Here is a 17,139-nt window from a genome sequence, read left to right as displayed (position 1 = left end):
CCAGGAGTGGCGGAGAAAGGCTGGCAGGGGCACTTGGGACTGGGCAGGGGAGGCGCGGGAGCAGGGGGACAGCGAGAAGCCTGGAGGTGGGGAGCGGCCGAAGGTGCTGAGGTGGCGCAGCTGGCGAAAAGGACGTGAGGGCGGCCGCGGAGGCAGAGGCGCAGGGCTTGGGCTTGGGCTTGGGCTTGGGCTTGGGCTTGGGCTTGGGCTGGCGCCGGCAGGGCACGGGCTTGGAGGGTGGGCGTGGCCCCGTTGCACAAGCAGTTGGTTGCGCGCTTGTGCAAAAGTGGGCGGGCTGTGCTGCGGGAGCGGCGGGCTGGCATGTGTGCGCGCGCGCGTGCACCAACAGCCCGGCGAGGAAGAAGAAAGGCTTCCCAGACAGGGAATGGAACCCGGGCCGCGGCGGTGAGAGCGCCGAATCCTAACCACTAGACCACCAGGGAGCGTCGGGCTGCGCGCCTGGCCTGGGCCTCTGCCCGCTGCAGCCGGCGCCTGGCTGCCAATGGGCAGGGCCAGCGCCAGCGGCGGCGGCGGCGGCAGCGCCTGGCCCGCCGCGCTGCTCCCACGGCCAACCCCCGGCTGCCCCGCCCGGGCCAGCCCACCACGGGCCCCCGCCCGCCATCCGCCCTGACCTCCAAAACACACGGCGCGCCTCCGTTCTTGGGCCCCGCGCACGCCCTGCCACGCAGCGCTCAGCCAAGTCCGCCGCACCTGGGCGGCCGGGCGGCCAAGCGCCACGACCCCCGCCTCTGCCAAAAGGTGGGCGCGCTGCGTTGGCCGGGAATCGAACCCGGGTCAACTGCTTGGAAGGCAGCTATGCTCACCACTATACCACCAACGCCTCTCGCCACGGGCGGCCTGGCCACGCGCCGCCCGGCTTGCCCGGAGCGCGCCGCCGCCCGCCGCCCGCCGCCCCCGTGCCCCGACGGGGCGCCTCGCCCGCACTTGCCCGCTGCCACCCCAAGGCCGCCCGGCGCCCCGCCTGCCAAGCCCAGCACGCCTGCCCGATCCACGCGCGCGCCCTCGCGCATCCACACGCACGCCAGCCGCTTCCCCGTCTGCGCACGCGCCCGCGCCCGCGCCCGCCTCCGCCCAGCGGCTCCACGTCTCCTTACTCCCGGGCCCCTGCCTCCGGATCCAGCGTGGCCCCGGCGGCGCGCGCATCCGTGTCCGCGTCGGCCCTCAGCTGGCTCGTCCAAGCCCTCGTGCACCAGGGGTCCGGCCAGGCGACGGACCGCACCCGCAGGCTCGCTCCCCGGCTCGTCCGCGCCCGCTCAGCCAGCGCACCAAGCCCTGTCGGCGGTGGGCGAGCGGAAGCTCCCGAAAACTCCTCGCGCGCGGCTCGCAGCAGCGACCCCTGGGCGCCCAACACGGGTGCGTGTCCGGGGCCCGCAGGCCACACGGCCCCTGGTGCTCCGCGCGCGGGGGCCGGAGTGCGGGGCCCGGCGTGCGCCGCCTGGCTAAAAAGGGCGGCTTGCCTCCCCGTCGGGGAATCGAACCCCGGTCTCCCGCGTGACAGGCGGGGATACTCACCACTATACTAACGAGGACGGCGGCAGCTACCCTCGGGTCCCCTCGACCCCTCTGCGCCCTCCCGCACCCGACCCCTGCCCTCCACCGCCCACACACCGGCTCCAGGGACAACCGCCACCCGTCGTCCCCGGTCCCCACAACCTACTGCCTTCACCCGCACGTGGACCCCCGACCCGGGACCACAACATGGTAGCTTCCAGGAGCATAGAACCAACCAACCGGAGGAGCCAGGTGAAGCCAGGGAGGAGGAGGAGGAAGATGAGGAAGAGCAGCAGCAGCAGCAAGAGGAGGGGGAAGAAGAGCCAGCGGAGGGGCACGGGGAGGAAGAGGAGGAAGAGAACCACCAGGAAAGCCCAGAGGGAGAGGAGGAGGAGGAGGAGGAGGAGGAGGAGGACCGGGACGACCCGGTGGGCGGGGCTGAACGGGGGAGCGGGGGCGGGGGCGGGGCTGGGAGGAGCGGGCGGCCCGGCCCGGCCCACAGCGCTCGGGAGAGGTGCGTCTGCGATGCGTCCCGGGGCGCTGCCGGATGCCCCGTGCGGCCTCCAGAAGCGGGCAGCGGCGCCCTGCAAGCCCCGGCCAGCGGAGCTGCCCCGGGCCCCGCGCGCCCCGCGGCGTGCGCCCTGGCACCGCAGCCCACGGCCCAGGCGGCGCGACCGACCAAGGCCGCAGTCCTGGGCGCGCTCTCCCAGCCAAGGGAACGGCCCCGCGACCCGGCCCGCCGTCAGGATGGCCGAGCGGTCTAAGGCGCTGCGTTCAGGTCGCAGTCTCCCCTGGAGGCGTGGGTTCGAATCCCACTCCTGACAAGCATGCCTTTTTGGCACGCCCAGTCCAGCCTCGCAGCCGTCGTGCAACACGCCGCTGGCCGCTCCGGCTCTCCAGCCGTCGCGAGCGAGACCCCGCCTTGCCGGCCCACACGTGGCACTCCCACAGGGACCCCGCTCCAACTGGCCAGCCGTGCCTTCCGCCCTCTGCCCTCTGCCCACAGCCCCGAGCGCGCAGGCACTCCCGCCCCCCTCTCCCCACGACACCACTTCTCGGGACCCACCTGCCTCCGAGTCTTCCTGGCTCCTCCGCTGCTCTCCCGCCACCCTCTGCCGCTACCTTCCGCACCTTCACGGCCCTCCGCCTCCCAGCCCCAGTCCCCAGATCTCCTCCACCTCTCTCCGCCACCTGCCAGCCCCAGAGCGCTGAACCGACGGGCGGCACGCCCAGAGTCCTCCCGAGCGTCCCCGAAACACCTGTCTGCAGCCAGCCCACCCAGAGCAGAGCCCTTCGGCCGCGTCCCACCTCCTCGCCCTCGCCGCGCACCCCTGCCTGCCTGCCTACCTGCCTGCCTGCCTGCTCGGGACAGCGCGCTGCCCGGGATCCTGCTCCTCGGAGCCCTTTGCTGACGCCGTGCTCCCGCCTCTCTCGGCCTCAGCACAGCTGCCTCAGGAGGCACAGAGCCCACCAGTCGGGAAAACCACCCGGGGCAGTGGGTGGTGGCTGGCCGAAGGCCCAGGCACCCTGCGGTCACCCAGCTGCACCCGTTGGCTCTCCTCCACGACCAACCAACCCTCCGGCCGGCCACCCACCTTCAGCCGGTGCTCCTGTTGCAGCCGTGGCTCACACCCCAGCCCACCAACACAGGCCCCGCCCCGAGTCACCTGCTCTGACGGGGACCTGGGCAGAGGGCCGGGTCTGGCTGGCTGCATCCTGGCTCTCTCTGGGCTCCAGCGCCCCTCCTTCCCCGTGCCCTGGGATGCGGACAACAACCCAGCAGGAGCTGAAGCTCTGTGCTTCTCTCTCTTTCTCTCTCTGCCTGCCTCTTGCTCTCTAGCGTGCTCTCTCTCTCTCTCTCTCTGTGTGTGTGTGTGTGTGTGTCCCTCCAAAACCCTACCCATCCATCCAAGGCTAACCACCACCACCACCACACCACACCACACCCACCCCAACCAACCATTCTGCCCATCCTCAACTCTATGCAGCTTGCCAAGCATCCTGGGCCCTAGAGGCGCGTGGAGCAGCTCCTTCTGCTTGCGCGTGCTCGCCCTGCTCCACGGAAAGCGGCTGCAATGGAGCAGCTCGTGGGGATCAGCCTCCGGGCCTGTGGCGGCTCCTGGCGTCGCCCACCGACGGTGCATGGGTGGTTCAGTGGTAGAATTCTCGCCTGCCACGCGGGAGGCCCGGGTTCGATTCCCGGCCCATGCAGCTCCTGCTCCCCTTTTGCTTGGGCAGCCCCAGCGGGGCCTGTGCGCGCGCCGCTCCCTCGGCCGCCTCTCTGCCCACGCTTGCACCAGCACTCTTGCCACACGCGCTCCCAAGCCCCACTGGCCGCCGAACCCCGCCTAGCCCAGCGCTTCAGCCCTCGCACCCCTGCCTCCTTCCTAGCCTCTGCCTCTCCTGATACCCACTTCGGGCCCACGCGCTGCACTTCCGGCCGCTGAGCCGCCAAGCCCCGCCGCTTCGCCTCCCCACACCCTGCTCTCACAACCACCGCCATCGCGCCACTGGCCTTGGCACCCTTCCACGACTGCTGGACAGATGCCGGCCCCCGTTTGGGGCTCACGCCCTGGCCCTAGGCTGCTTGGCATGCCAGCCACCAGAACGGACACCCGACTCCAGCCCTGCCACGCGCCCCCACACACCGCCCCCAGTGCCCGGGGCGGGGCCCCTCCCAACCCACTGCGCGCGCGAGGCTCCACGCCTGAGACGCTGCCCTCTCAGTCCCGTCGACCTGTCGCCCCCGAGACCTGCCCTCAGCGCCTGGGCAGCTCCGCCCTTGCCTTGGAGGCCCTGTGTGGGCACAAGGAGCCTGAGCCGCTACTTGACGCGGGCCGAGCCGCCACAGAGTAGGGCGGAGAACCGCATGCAGGGATCGAGGCGTCAGTCGGGACGCAGAGAGAGCGAGCTCAGAGATGAGGCGGGGATTGGGACGTGCTACCACCTCCGTGGCGCCTGGGGTCCCCGCGACGGGGACCGCACCTGGGGGGTCGGTTCCCTCCCGTGCACAGAGAGCCCACAGTGAAACGCCAGCGTGTGCCGCTCCCCTCTCCTCCACCTTGTCCCCACACACTGGCTGGCTGTCGTCTCGGCTCTCGGGGCTGTCCGCAAGCCCTCTCCCACCTCCTCCCGGAGGAGGAGGCTCCCTCACCTATGGCCAGCCGCCGGCATTGCCCAGGGCTCCAGCTTGCCGGCCCTCTCCAGCCGGCTGGTCTCGCATCTGCATCCTGCATCCTGCATCCTGCATCCTGCATCCCGGGGGGTGGCGGCGGGGAGGGGTGCCAAGTGCAGGGCCCCTCTGGGGCAGCTCCCACGCGTTCAAGCCCCAAGCCCACCTGGGAGCCTGGATCCATTGGCTCACGGTGGGAAAACCAAAGCAATTGCACCCTGGGCTGGTGACTCTCGCCCACGAGGGCATGGCACATGGCACCTGGCCCCTGGCCCAACGGGCAGGGAGAGAAGGCGTGGCCTCTGTGTGTGTGTGTGTGTGCCGGGGAGAGTGTGTGCCGGCTTGCCTGGCACAGGCACTGCTGCTGCGACGGAAGCCCGGGCCACTCCCAGGCAGGTGGAGAAGGGCGAGGGCAGGGAGCCCGAGAAGGCATCTTGCTGTGCTGGGGCGAGTTTGCCTTGAGTGGGGGTAGGAGTGCTAGGTCTGCTGAGAGCCAGCGGGGTGTGGGTGTGGGTGTGGGTGTGGGTGTGGGTGTGTGTGTGTGTTTGCGCGCGCGTGCGCACGCATGCAGAAGCACACGCACTCCTGTGCTTGGTGCCGGTCGCGGTGATCTGGTGACTGAGGACATGAGCCCGAGTGCGTGCAGGCAGCGGCTGTTCCGGGATTGCGGCGACCTGGGTGTGCGCGTGGACGTGTGTTTGCGCACGCGCGCGCGCGGCCACTTCTAGGTTGGGGGTGTTCTGGCTGCCCAGGAGTGGCGGAGAAAGGCTGGCAGGGGCACTTGGGACTGGGCAGGGGAGGCGCGGGAGCAGGGGGACAGCGAGAAGCCTGGAGGTGGGGAGCGGCCGAAGGTGCTGAGGTGGCGCAGCTGGCGAAAAGGATGTGAGGGCGGCCGCGGAGGCAGAGGCGCAGGGCTTGGGCAGGCAGGGCATGGGCTTGGAGGGTGGGCGTGGCCCCGTTGCACAAGCAGTTGGCTGCGCGCTTGTGCAAAAGTGGGCGGGCTGTGCTGCGGGAGCGGCGGGCTGGCATGTGTGCGCGCGCGCGTGCGCCAACAGCCCGGCGAGGAAGAAGAAAGGCTTCCCTGACCGGGAATCGAACCCGGGCCGCGGCGGTGAGAGCGCCGAATCCTAACCACTAGACCACCAGGGAGCGTCGGGCTGCGCGCCTGACCTTGGCCTCTGCCTTCTGCAGCCGGCGCCTGGCTGCCAATGGGTAGGGGCAGCGCCAGCGGCGGCGGCGGCAGCGCCTGGCCCGCCTCGCTGCTCCCACAGCCAACCCCCGGCTGCCCCGCCCAGGGCAGCCGAAGACCGGACCCCGCCCGCCATCCGTCCTGACCTCCGAAACACACCTCGCGCCTCCGTCTCCTGACCCCTGCGCACGCCCTGCCACGCAGCGGTCAGTATGCTTCCTAGCCTCTGCCATCCTGACACCCATTTCGGGCCCATGCGCTGCACTTCCGTCCTCACTGCTCTGCCGGCCACCTCACCTCTTCCCGCTGAGCCTCCTCACCCAGCAGCTTCGCCTCCCCTCAAAGTGCATTTAGGAGACTAGCAAACTTCTGCTCTTCGCACTCCACCCCCTTCCCGTGCACCTCTTGCACCCGGCCCTCCTAGTTGAGTTATGGGTCTCCAGGCTCACACAGCTCCCCTTGTGGTCTTTTGGGCCCGCAGCCCCAGATGCGGCTCTGTTGTCCCTACTCACACCCGTGGCAGGCGCTTTGCTGTGCACAAGCTCCCATTCCCCACCCTCCTCTGATCCTTGCCCTTGCCTGGGCCAAATTCCTGTGGAGCCCAGTACCTCTCCGTTTGATGCTTTCCTGATTCAACCACCCTCCTGGACGCCGCCTTGCTCATGGCTTTTCTCTGTCTCACCTGCTACTGCCTCTGTGACGTTCCTTAACGTTGTTATACTGTTTGCTATTTTAATAGCTACATAAATTTTTACAACTATTGCGGTTTTGCTATATTTTTTGATTTTCAGTATTACATGCTGATCGTCTTCATCCTTAGCGAAGCACTGTTTCTTAGCATTAATTTTGTTTGATGTTGTATAGCTATGTCACAATTCTTTTTGTTAAGAGTATTCCTGGTGAATCCTCTTTCACCCCTTCCCACTCAATATTTGGGCTTCACATCACTTTTGTAAATGAGCAAAATTAATTTTAAAAGACAACCGTGTGTTTTAACTTGGAAGTTTTGTACATTTATGGTTATTGCTATTGATTATATGTAAAGATTTATTTTACTTCTCAATTTTGTAAAAATTTTAAAAGGTTTATATATTTACTTGAGAGGCAGAGTTATAGACAGAAAAAGGGAGAGAGAGAGAGAGAGAGAGAGAGAGAGAGAGAGAGAGAGTCTTCCATCTGCTGCTTCACTCCCCAAACAGCCACAACAGCCAGAGCTGGGCTGATCTGAAGCCAGGAGCCAGGAGCTTCTTCCAGGCCTCATGCGGGTGCAGGGGTCCATCCTCCACTGTCTTCCTGGGCACCAGTGCCGCAGGCAGATGTTTAACCTACTATGCCACAGTGCTGCACCCCCTCCCCGCCAATTTTGTACTTTCTTTTGGCCTCAAATTTTAAATTCTTTCTAAGTTCTTCTGTTCTCTCTCTATAGTTTTTTACTATCTTTTAAATCACTATTGTAAACATAGGATGTGGAACATGGGAAATGTTTGTGTATTTAGAAATACCTGACAAGTATTAACTTTTGACTTCTGCTGCTAATCCAACAAACATGCTGAATGTCAAGTAGTATTTCCTAAACCTGTACTTCATAACTGAACGAAGTGTTCACCATATGTTTGTTACCAATATAGTGTTGCCAATGTTATTTGGCCAGACTGCACAATTAATTTAAAAAAAGAAAGAAACCACATCCACAACTATATCTCAATTATAATGCTAGAAAAGAAATCAAAATTTTAAGTAGGAAGAAAACCCCATAATATATAGAAGGATAGAAGGATGTATTGAAAAATTCATGGAAAATTGGCTATTATTGCCATTTTTTTCTGTAACACGTTGAGTCCCCCTCATGGGATATACACACACAAGCATAGGGAGTGTAACCGCTGCACCTGCATACCCATGTCTGAAGCATCCTCACTTCCCTGAGGATCACTGCACTCTGACCCGCACCTGCGCTGGAGCGCACTTCGCAGGGGGTGGAGACATAGAGAGGCAGGAGGCTGTGCGTGGGCCCTGGGACTTGGGCAATGTGAAGAATGGCTGTTGGGCCCAGCTCTGAGGAAGATCCCTTAGTTGAGGAGGGAGGAACAAGAGCGGGAGGGGTCTCTGCCGTCAGACATTGGGACCTGGATATGTGACTACGAGGGTCCTTAAGTTACAGGCATTTGTGTTCTGTCCGGGAGGCTAAGACCCCACAGCTGCGCTGTCCTTTAATTGTGCGACACGAAGTTACTTTAGCTAGACACATTTTTGTCAGACGATTGGACCCACGATATGACATCTTTAAATTTCCCCCAAATAAGCTAATTATACACGCACGAACACAAAAATCATGTAGATCAGCCAAAAGGCTTAGTGGCGTTCATCTTCAAACAGCGAAAGCAGCTGAGCGCCTGGACCGTCCGTTTCGGATTCCCGGAGTTGCTTCGTTTGTTCGTCGTCTGCGGCTCCCCCTTCCTCGGCATCTCCAGGGTAGAAGCCGGTCCCGGCGCAGAGCTAAGCGGACGGTGACGCCGACCAAAGCCCTGAGTCACTCGGGGTTAGCAGCCGCGCCCCGGGCAAGAAGGTGGTGGCCCCGCTGGGTCCATGTCACTCTCAAGGTCCCAGTTTGGCACACAAAGAAAACGCTAGAAATTTCGTCTTCAGTGAACTGGCTTGGCGGTAAGGTACTTTTCCGCCTGTCTCTGTGGCGCAATCGGTTAGCGCGTTCGGCTGTTAACCGAAAGGTTGGTGGTTCGAGCCCACCCAGGGACGTAGCTGAGCTCTTTTATGAGCCCTGCGCCGGGGGACCGCGGCCGCTCTGGGACTTCTGACCTCTGCCCGGTGCGGTTTCCGGTACCCGGGCCGGCCCTCAGGTTCCCAATTCGTGTTTTGATTCGCATCAGTGCGCCTTCCAGCCGGCTCCAGGACTCTGAAGGCAGGAAGGGAGGGCGGCGCCGCTACCAGGAAGATGAAAATCTGTGTCTGGCCCGACTTTGCCCGGAAGCTCTCACCTGAGCACGAGTTAGCGAGCCCGGGATCAGCCCCGCGGCGCCCCGCTGCCCGCACCCCCGGAGTCGGCGCCTGGATGTCGGGGACCGCGCTCCTTCGTCCCCATCCTCGCTTCCCCCGGGGCCGCCGCACTCACTGCGCCCGCCTCCCTGGCTCCCTGGCTCCAGCTCTCCTTCACGTCCGCCCTCCTGGCTGCGGCCAGAGAGGCCTGGGAGACAAACCTCAGGTCTTCAAGCTCCCTCCGCGGCTCGCGGGGCCCCACACGATTTCGTCGGCGCCGAGGCGGTGCCCCTCTTGATGGGCCCCGGGACTGTCTCCTGTCCCTCCCTGGCCCTGCGATCCCAGCAGGACCAAACCGCCCGCTTCTGCCCGGGCTCGGGCTTTAAATCCTGGCCCAGGGACCCTTGGCCTTTCTCCACTCTTGGCCTAACCAACTGCTCTGCATCCTTCGCCACCAGACGGAAGCTCCAGCCGCTGCCCTGCGGCCCCTCTGTGGCCCTGTCTTTCCCACTAGAAGGAAAGCTGCTGCACGGACGGCGCCTGCGCCCATCTGGTATCTTCAGCGCTTAGACTAACACGTGAGAGCAGAGTGCCGTGGTTTCCCAACGCCCCTGTCTGGCCCTCAATCTCACCGAATAGTCGCAGATGGCCCCGAATCGCTTCGGTTTGTAGCGCACCGCGCAGGCAGTCAGGCTGTGGCTCTGCCTGGGCCCAGGCCTCCACCTCCTGCCTGGCCGCGGCTTCCCCCTCCCGCCGCAGTGCTCCGAGCCCCTCCGATGCCCACCCGCGCCGCCGGCTGCACCCCCCGCAGCACCCGCTGGGCAGCTGTGGAAAGGGCGCTGGCGGATCCACGCGCCCCGTGGGCCAATGGCTGCTGCGGGAAGAGGGCTTCTCATCAACCTTAGCCAAGCTCTGATGGCCTTTTGATCAAGAAATGAAAGCGAGAGAGGATTGCTCGGGCTTGGTTCCCACGGCTTTGTCCACCTCGGTGAGAGCAGCAGGCAAGACCCTGCAAAGAGCTTCATGTTTGCGACTTGTAAAGCAGCAGGGCTGAGCTACAGCTCTCTTCCGTGGGCAACGATGGCCTCTCCACCCCAACCACCACCCCCATGGGAGCTGGCTGCCCAGGGACGCGGTGCCATCACTTAACTCCGGGGAGCTCAGAACCTTTGCTATTGGTGGTCGAACCTTGGTGCCATCAGTGCCGTGAACCCAGCTACACCTGAATTCCACGCGGAAGCAGGAAAGCTGGTTTCGTTGTCCTTGCCTGTCCTCGCGCTAATCTCCCCCCCACACCCAAAGTGTCTCAGCCCCAGGCTGCTCCTCCCTGGCACTCCTGGGTGCCTCTTCCTTGCTGTGCTTTCTCTTCCAGACACCGAGAAGTCTCTGTCCACTTAGGTCAACCCGGGGCAGCGAGCTGCTGTGCTCTTTTCCACCCCCCACCCCGCCCCCAGTCCCCTGTCCCCACCCAGGCCCCTTTCCTCCTCAGAGAAGTCTGCCTGCCTGGGACCACCCTGCTCCTTCTCAGCCTTCTGCTGCCTGGCCGAGGTCTCCTGCCGCTCCCACGCTCTGTCTGCAGGGCGTCTGGGGGTCTCTGACCGGCAACCTGCAACAGCTGTGCTTTGGGTGCCACTGCAACCATTCCTTCCCTGATTTACTTACCCATGTATGGGAGCAACGTCTATGCATTTTAAAAAAGATTTTATTTATTGTTTATTTGAGAGGTGGAGTTACAGACAATGAGAGAAAAAGGTCTTCCATCCACTGATTCACTCCCCAGATGGCCACAATGGCCGGAGCTGAGCTGATCCAGAGCCAGGAGCTGGGACTCCCACACAGGTACAGGGGCCCAAGCATTTAATCCATCTTTCACTGCATTCCCAAGCCGTAGCAGAGAGCTGGGTCAGAAGAGGAGCAGCTGGGACTAGAACGTGCGGCCACATGGGATGACTGTGTGCAGTGGATTAACCTACTGAGCCACAGGGCCAGCACTGACTTCTGTGCATTTAAAGGGTCACCATCCAGAGCTGATTTGCTGTGAGGGAGTGGTTGGGCTGGACAGAGGGTTCGTGAATCTCTGAGATTTGGGTCCCCCGGGCATCACTGTTGGCACTTGGAGATCACAGGCCTCTTCCTTCCACTGGGGAGGGCCCTGCGGGTCTCTTCCTGCTGCTGGCAGAGATGCCGGGTGGGGATGAGGACATGGCAAACTCAGAGGGACACTGGGAGCTCTGCTGCCACCGCCCTTTCATTTCCCCCAGGGTCAGGGGTCACTTGTCCTGAGAGCCCAGGCTCTTCCCCAGTGTGTGCTCCTTCCTTGCTCTATGTGAGCTCCGGAGGTCTCTCTGCACGGAGAAGTACAGCCCCGTGTCCGCTGCAAGCAGGAGTCCCATCACCAGGCAGAAGGCGATCTGGTGCCAGGGGAGAACGGAGGACGAGACGACCGGATTTATTGGACCTGGTAGGAGGTGCGGAGAGATGAGAACAATGACAGCCATTCAGGCAGACATGCAGAGTCATCAGTGAGGTCACCAGGGGCCATCTTCCTTATACCTGCCAAGAGACAGGCTCTAGGGAATGGGGGGTCTTCCTTACACCTGCCAAGAGACAGGCTCTAGGGAGTGGGGGGGGGGTCTTCCTTACACCTGCCAAGAGACAGGCTCTAGGGAGTGGGGGGGGGGTGTCTGGGGGAAGCCTGTGCTTCCTCCCACTGACTCCTGCTTAGTGCTCCCCGAGCGGGCACAGTCACCAAACCCTGGGCCACAGCTCTGCTTGCCAGGTGGGGAGGCGACAGGAGTGTTCAGCAGGTCAGGCTGGAGCTGGCTTTTGTGTGACAATTGAGAAGTTGTCAAATAGGTGCATCGTCTGTAACCTGGGACACATTCGTGGATCATTCCTTTCCGTGGTTTAAGCTCTCAGGTTTTATATGCGATTTCTAACAAGCATTTTACCAGCGTTGCGTAAAGAACTCTCATGGACCCTTTGGTCACATTCTAAGTGTTCACATTCCATCCCATTTGCTTCATCATTTGCCTGGTCTTCCCCTAACCATTCAGGGGTGCTTGGTTCTCTTCCTATGCGGGTTCCATATCTGTGGTTCCAACAACCACACATAGAAAATATTGGAAAACACCGCATCTGTACTGAACATGTACAGACTTTTCCTTGTTGGTTTCCTCTAAACCAGACAAGATAACAGCCATTAACATAGCATCCAGCTGGAGTCAGGTGTTGGAAGAGATCTAGAGATGATCCAAAGCAGGGATGGGGGACATCTGGCTCACGGGCCGTATTAGGCCTGCAAAATCACTTGGTCTGGCGCTACCTAAGCAGCTGCAAGCAGGACTGGGAATTCAGTACATCCATAGCAAGCTCATTTTTAGGTTGGTAGCTTTGTATGGCCCATGAATGGTGTTATAAATATCCAAATGCCCTTGACAGAATGAAGGTTCCTCACCCATGGTTTACAGCATGGGAGAGGATGTGCTCAAATTATATGCAAATATAATGTAAGAGACTCAAGCATCCACAGACTTTGGTATTGGGGGCGGAAGTCTGGAGCCAGTCCCTTAGAAACACTGACAACCGCTGCATTTATTTTCAATTTAAAGTGTAATGAAATTGTTTTTAATTCAAATTATGGCACTGTTTTCTGAAATGTTGAAACACTCCTTCCTCTCTTTAAATTTAAGAATTTGCTATTGTACACTGTTCACTGTTTCCGTTTTGTTCCAGGTTCCTGGGAATCAGAAGTCCAGGAACAGCGCGCTGGGTCTCAGCCCCTGGAGGGGGCGCGGCAGGACCCGGACGTGTCTCCCGAGGGACTCGGAGATTCTGTCGTAGGGTTCTGGAGCCTGTCCAATTCCTACATGTTTTCTGGTGGCTAAACACACAGGCACTGGGGCTCTTGTCATGGCCTTAGAGCCACCTTTCTTTCTTTATTATTGGTTTATTGACGGCGCCTCGGTTCCGTCACCTGTAAGTGGAGTCAGCATTAGCGACCCCACGACGTCGCACAGGCCCGCCGTGCTGGTCACCAGGTGCGGCCAGCATCATTGTGCCAAGCAAAAGGCGCCCAGCGCAGGCCGACTGCCCCGCTCCAGGAGAGGCCCAGGAGGCTCAGGCAGATGAGGGGTCCCACCCTCGGGCCCATGGTGAGTCAGGGGCAGGGCGGAGCCGGGCCTGGGCCCTGTCTGCGAGGGGATGAGGGGCTCCGGCCAGGGTGCATCTTGGCTGGGCCTTGAGGAGGGCAGGGAGGGATGGGCCAGCAGGATAGGGACCCGACTTGGCTTGTGGCAAGGACATGTGTGCTTATGGGGGAGGAGCTGTGGCTTCTGCTCCTCTGTCGTGCTGTAGAGTCGATGACACCTCTGAGCGTCACGAGAGGAACAGGCTGACGCACAGTGGCCAAGCCTCCCCGCCATCAGGCACTTCGGCCTCCCTGCCGGTCTCAGGAGGGACCCACGCCGAGAAGTCTGCCTTCCCCAGAGGGCAGTGCCGGCTCCACGCACGGGCCCCGGCTCGCTAGGGCTGAGCGGTCCTCACCTTGAACAGTGATGGTCACAGTCTCCGAGGACACGTTGTGGTGCCCGATGAGGCCCCTGCAGAAGTAGGAGCCACTGTGGTTGCGCGTGGCTTCTGGAATGTGCAGGTCGGAATTTCGATGAAAATACCTCAGGCCTCTGCCATCGTGGAGATAGGTGACCTTGTGCAGGTTCCTGTTCTTCCAGCTGTGGCACCTCAGCTGCATGGGCTCCCCTTCCTGGAACACCCACCGCGGGGCCTGGAGCACCAGCCAGCCTGAAACCACAGACACCCGCTTGCCTCAGCTCTCCGTGGCGAGCTCCTGTGAAGGGGACACGGACTGCCGGACCCCAGGGCCATCCTCCGCTGGCTCCCTTTGGGGAAAAGCTGGCCTGCCCCAGCGCGCACGTCACACCAAGGCCTTCCATCTAACGGGAAGAGGACACACCGCCACGTGGTCAGAAGGTGAGGAGAGCGCAGAGGGCTGAGCGCTGAGGCGGCTGAGAAGCGAGGCCGGGGTCTCCCTCTGCAGGCTGCCTACGCGCTGGACCCGGACCCGCAATGGCAGGGGCCGGGGGCTACAGCAGGTCCTGGAGCAGACAGTGAACGCCGCCCTTGTAAGTGCCGATTTGCCCCTTAGAGAAGAGGGGGGTTTGAGAAGGAAGAGGCAGTTGTGGAGCTATTGAATGACTGCTGAGCAGGCAGGGGTAAGGTGGCCTGGTGGCGGCTGCAGGACCATGGAGGAGGGGCTGTATTACCGTTGGGGGCGGGGCTGGGTGCCCGAGATAATGGCGGTGTCTGAAGCGTCCAGGCCTCAGCGAGGGCGTCTTATCTCTGAGCACAGCCTTCAGAAGAGAGAATCCTTACGTCCCCAGGACACCTGTTCCCCCACCGTCCACCAAGTAGTCGGACTCAGAACCTGAAGTCGTGGTCAAGAGGGGCCCGGAAATGTAAGATGATGAGGCACCTGAACACAGTGACACGAGAACGCGTTCCCGAGACAATGATCAGTGAAAATGGTAGAATATAAAGAATATTTATAAAGGAGGGCCAGCACTGTGCCCTAACAGATTAGGTCACCACCTGTGCAGAGTCTTTCATATGGGCGCCAGTTCAAGTCCCAGCTGCTCCACCTCCAATCCTGCTCCTTGCTCATGCACCTGGGGAAGCAGCAGAAGTCCTTGGGCCTCTGCACTCACTTGGGAGACCGGAAGAAGCTCCTGACTGCTGGTTTCACCTGTTGAGGCCACTTGAGGGGCAAACTGGTAGATGGGAGAGCTCCCTCTCTGTACCTCTGCCTTTCAAATAGATATTTTTAATCACTCCCCAAAAGAAAAACCAATACGGTGCCCATATGGGAAACTGGAGTCACAAGCAGAGATTTAACCTATGCCACAATGTGGGCTCCAAAATAATGTTGTTGTTGTTTTTTTGTTTTGTTTTTGTTTTGTTTTTGACAGGCAGAGTGGACAGTGAGAGAGAGAGAGACAGAGAGAAAGGTCTTCCTTTGCCGTTGGTTCACCCTCCAATGGCCGCCGCGGGCCATCCTCCAGTGCACTTCCGGGCCATAGCAGAGAGCTGGCCTGGAAGAGGGGCAGCCAGGACAGAATCCGGCGCCCCGACAGGGACTGGAACCTGGTGTGCCAGCGCCGCTAGGCAGATGGTTAGCCTGTTGAGCCACAGTGCTGGCCCCCCCAAAATAATGTTTTAAAAAACAAAACCAAAAAGGAAAGTTTTGCATTTATATATCATCTTAGGGGATGGGAGCAAATCCATTTTCACACATATATATACATATATATACACATATATATGTAATAAAGATTTATATGATATAAAGATTTGTTTATATATATAATAAAGTTTGCTTATTTGAAAGGCAGAGTTACATAGAGACAGGGAGCAACAGAGAGAGAAATCTGCAACCTGCTTGTTCACTCCCCAAGTGACCGCTACAGTCAGGGCTGGGTCAGGTTGAAGCCAGGAGCCTGGAACTCTATCCGGGCCTCCCCTGTGGGTGGCAGGGCCTCAAGTACTTGGACCGTCGTCTGCTGCTTTCTCAGGCACATTAGCAGAGAGTGGGGTTGGAAGCTGAGCAGCTGGGACTTGAACCAGCACCAATGTGGGATGCTGCCACTGCAGGCCCAATTTTCATATATATTGTTATGTTGAACCCAAATGACTTTTATAATAAGGACAAACTAAAATTTACTATAATTTAGAAAGCCTTCTGCCTCACGCTAAACCAAACCGGTAGAGATGTTTTGATGAAGGCTCTCTAGCAGGAAGATTTACTGAACAGAAGGTAATCTTTATTTCTTACCAAATACAACATTTTTTGCAGGCATTGTGGCATAATGGGCTAAGCTGCCATCTGGGACACGTGCGGCCTGTATCAGAGGGCCTGTATCGACTCCTGATTCTACTGCAGATGCAGTTCCTGCTCGTGCCTGCCCTGGGAGGCAGAAGATGATGGCCCCAATAGGTGGGAGGCCCATCTCTGCATCCTTGCTTGCGTCAGGCCTAGCCCAAGTTGCTGCAGGCATTTGGGAATAAACCAACGGGTCTAACTCTCTATGTCTCTCTCTATGTGTGCATCTGTCTTCTCTCTCTCTCTCTCTCTCTGTCTCTCTCTCTTTCCAATAAATATTTTATTAAAAAAGATACAGTATTACCAAGAAAGGCCATGGCTGTATATATCTCTGATGTTTTCAGAGGAGAGAGGCTAGGCTATGGCTGAAGGGTAGTCAGGTGGCCTTTGGGGGCCACACCTGTTCCGGTCAGTCTGATCATGGACTCCGTGAATGTCCACACGTACACTCGGCCAGCGACTTTCTATTGAGCACTCACAACATGCAGGCAGTGTGCACACTGGGCGGCCCACATGACTGAGACACACGGTCCCCACCCTCACGGAATCCACAGTCTTGCGGGAAGCTCACTTCTCAGAAGTCATCAGAGTGCACTGTGGTAAGTGACAGCGGGCTGAGGACAGCAGCTGCAGCCCAGCAAGAGTGCAGCAAAGCCACTGCACCTGAGCCAGTGCAGAGAGCTTCTCAGAGGGAGACACCAAGAACTGAGTCCTCCGGGGTGACCAGGAGGTCGCCTGGTGACCGTCATGCTCACGGCCAAGGCTACTGCAGCCTGTGGGCTGACATCTATAGCCAGGATCTAGAGCAAGTTCAAGGCCAAGGAATCCTAGGCTTGATTTCTCCATTGCTGCCTCTTGACAATTTCCCATTTTATTTGGACTTAGGTGGCCACTGACTTCCTTCTTGGAGCTCTGGGGAGTGAGGGCCGCGTCTGCTGGGCGGTCAGAGGCAAAGGAGCCACACACCCCAGCTGCATGGGCCCAGTTCACGGAACCTCGGCTACAGATCCGCCTCTGTCCACTGCACCTGCCTTCCCTGCGGGCTTGCTCCACTCACAGACATTGCACAAATGAGGCAGCCATGGAAGGGGAGCCAGGCTTGCAAGCTGACACCAGGGAAGACCCTGCCTCCAAATATTTCCCCTCCAGGCACCTGATGCCTGGATGCTGCTAGGAGCACACAGACTCCCACTCCATGCTCAACGGTAGCCGTGCACTGAGAGCGGGGAGACATGGCCAGCTTTATCTGCAGGGCAGGTCTGAGTGTGGCATGACGGGCAGGGAAGGGCGAGACGTCGCCAGGGGATTCGGGGTGGTTTGGGAAGTGGCTTAGGGATCTGTGTGTCGGAGCCAGCATCGGTGCCGTGCCCTGACTTCCAG

General features: G+C 60.4%; 1 protein-coding gene and 6 non-coding genes across 7 annotated transcripts; 3 read left to right on the top strand and 4 right to left on the bottom strand.

Moving 5' to 3' along the window:
• Nucleotides 1-769: 769 nt before the first annotated feature.
• On the bottom strand, nucleotides 770-841 carry TRNAG-UCC (transfer RNA glycine (anticodon UCC)). The gene has a single exon. It is a non-coding gene; the product is annotated as a tRNA-Gly (tRNA).
• A 637-nt stretch (nucleotides 842-1,478) lies between these two features.
• On the bottom strand, nucleotides 1,479-1,550 carry TRNAD-GUC (transfer RNA aspartic acid (anticodon GUC)). Its single transcript has one exon. It is a non-coding gene; the product is annotated as a tRNA-Asp (tRNA).
• A 703-nt stretch (nucleotides 1,551-2,253) lies between these two features.
• On the top strand, nucleotides 2,254-2,336 carry TRNAL-CAG (transfer RNA leucine (anticodon CAG)). Its single transcript has one exon. It is a non-coding gene; the product is annotated as a tRNA-Leu (tRNA).
• A 1,316-nt stretch (nucleotides 2,337-3,652) lies between these two features.
• On the top strand, nucleotides 3,653-3,723 carry TRNAG-GCC (transfer RNA glycine (anticodon GCC)). The gene has a single exon. It is a non-coding gene; the product is annotated as a tRNA-Gly (tRNA).
• A 2,038-nt stretch (nucleotides 3,724-5,761) lies between these two features.
• Nucleotides 5,762-5,833, bottom strand: TRNAE-CUC (transfer RNA glutamic acid (anticodon CUC)). Its single transcript has one exon. It is a non-coding gene; the product is annotated as a tRNA-Glu (tRNA).
• A 2,720-nt stretch (nucleotides 5,834-8,553) lies between these two features.
• Nucleotides 8,554-8,627, top strand: TRNAN-GUU (transfer RNA asparagine (anticodon GUU)). Its single transcript has one exon. It is a non-coding gene; the product is annotated as a tRNA-Asn (tRNA).
• A 1,930-nt stretch (nucleotides 8,628-10,557) lies between these two features.
• LOC133755511 (low affinity immunoglobulin gamma Fc region receptor III-A-like) lies at nucleotides 10,558-13,688 on the bottom strand (the record flags this gene model as incomplete). The annotated part of the gene is made up of 2 exons (XM_062185627.1): nucleotides 10,558-11,322; nucleotides 13,410-13,688. Coding segments are annotated over 2 exons (467 nt in total), but the record flags the coding sequence as incomplete, so codon positions are not given.
• Nucleotides 13,689-17,139: the final 3,451 nt, after the last annotated feature.

Source organism: Lepus europaeus, unplaced genomic scaffold (genome assembly GCF_033115175.1).
Source record: "Lepus europaeus isolate LE1 unplaced genomic scaffold, mLepTim1.pri SCAFFOLD_553, whole genome shotgun sequence".
NCBI lineage: Eukaryota > Metazoa > Chordata > Mammalia > Lagomorpha > Leporidae > Lepus > Lepus europaeus.
The sequence above is the reverse complement of the archived record's forward strand: the minus strand, read 5'-3'. Positions and strand labels throughout refer to the sequence as shown.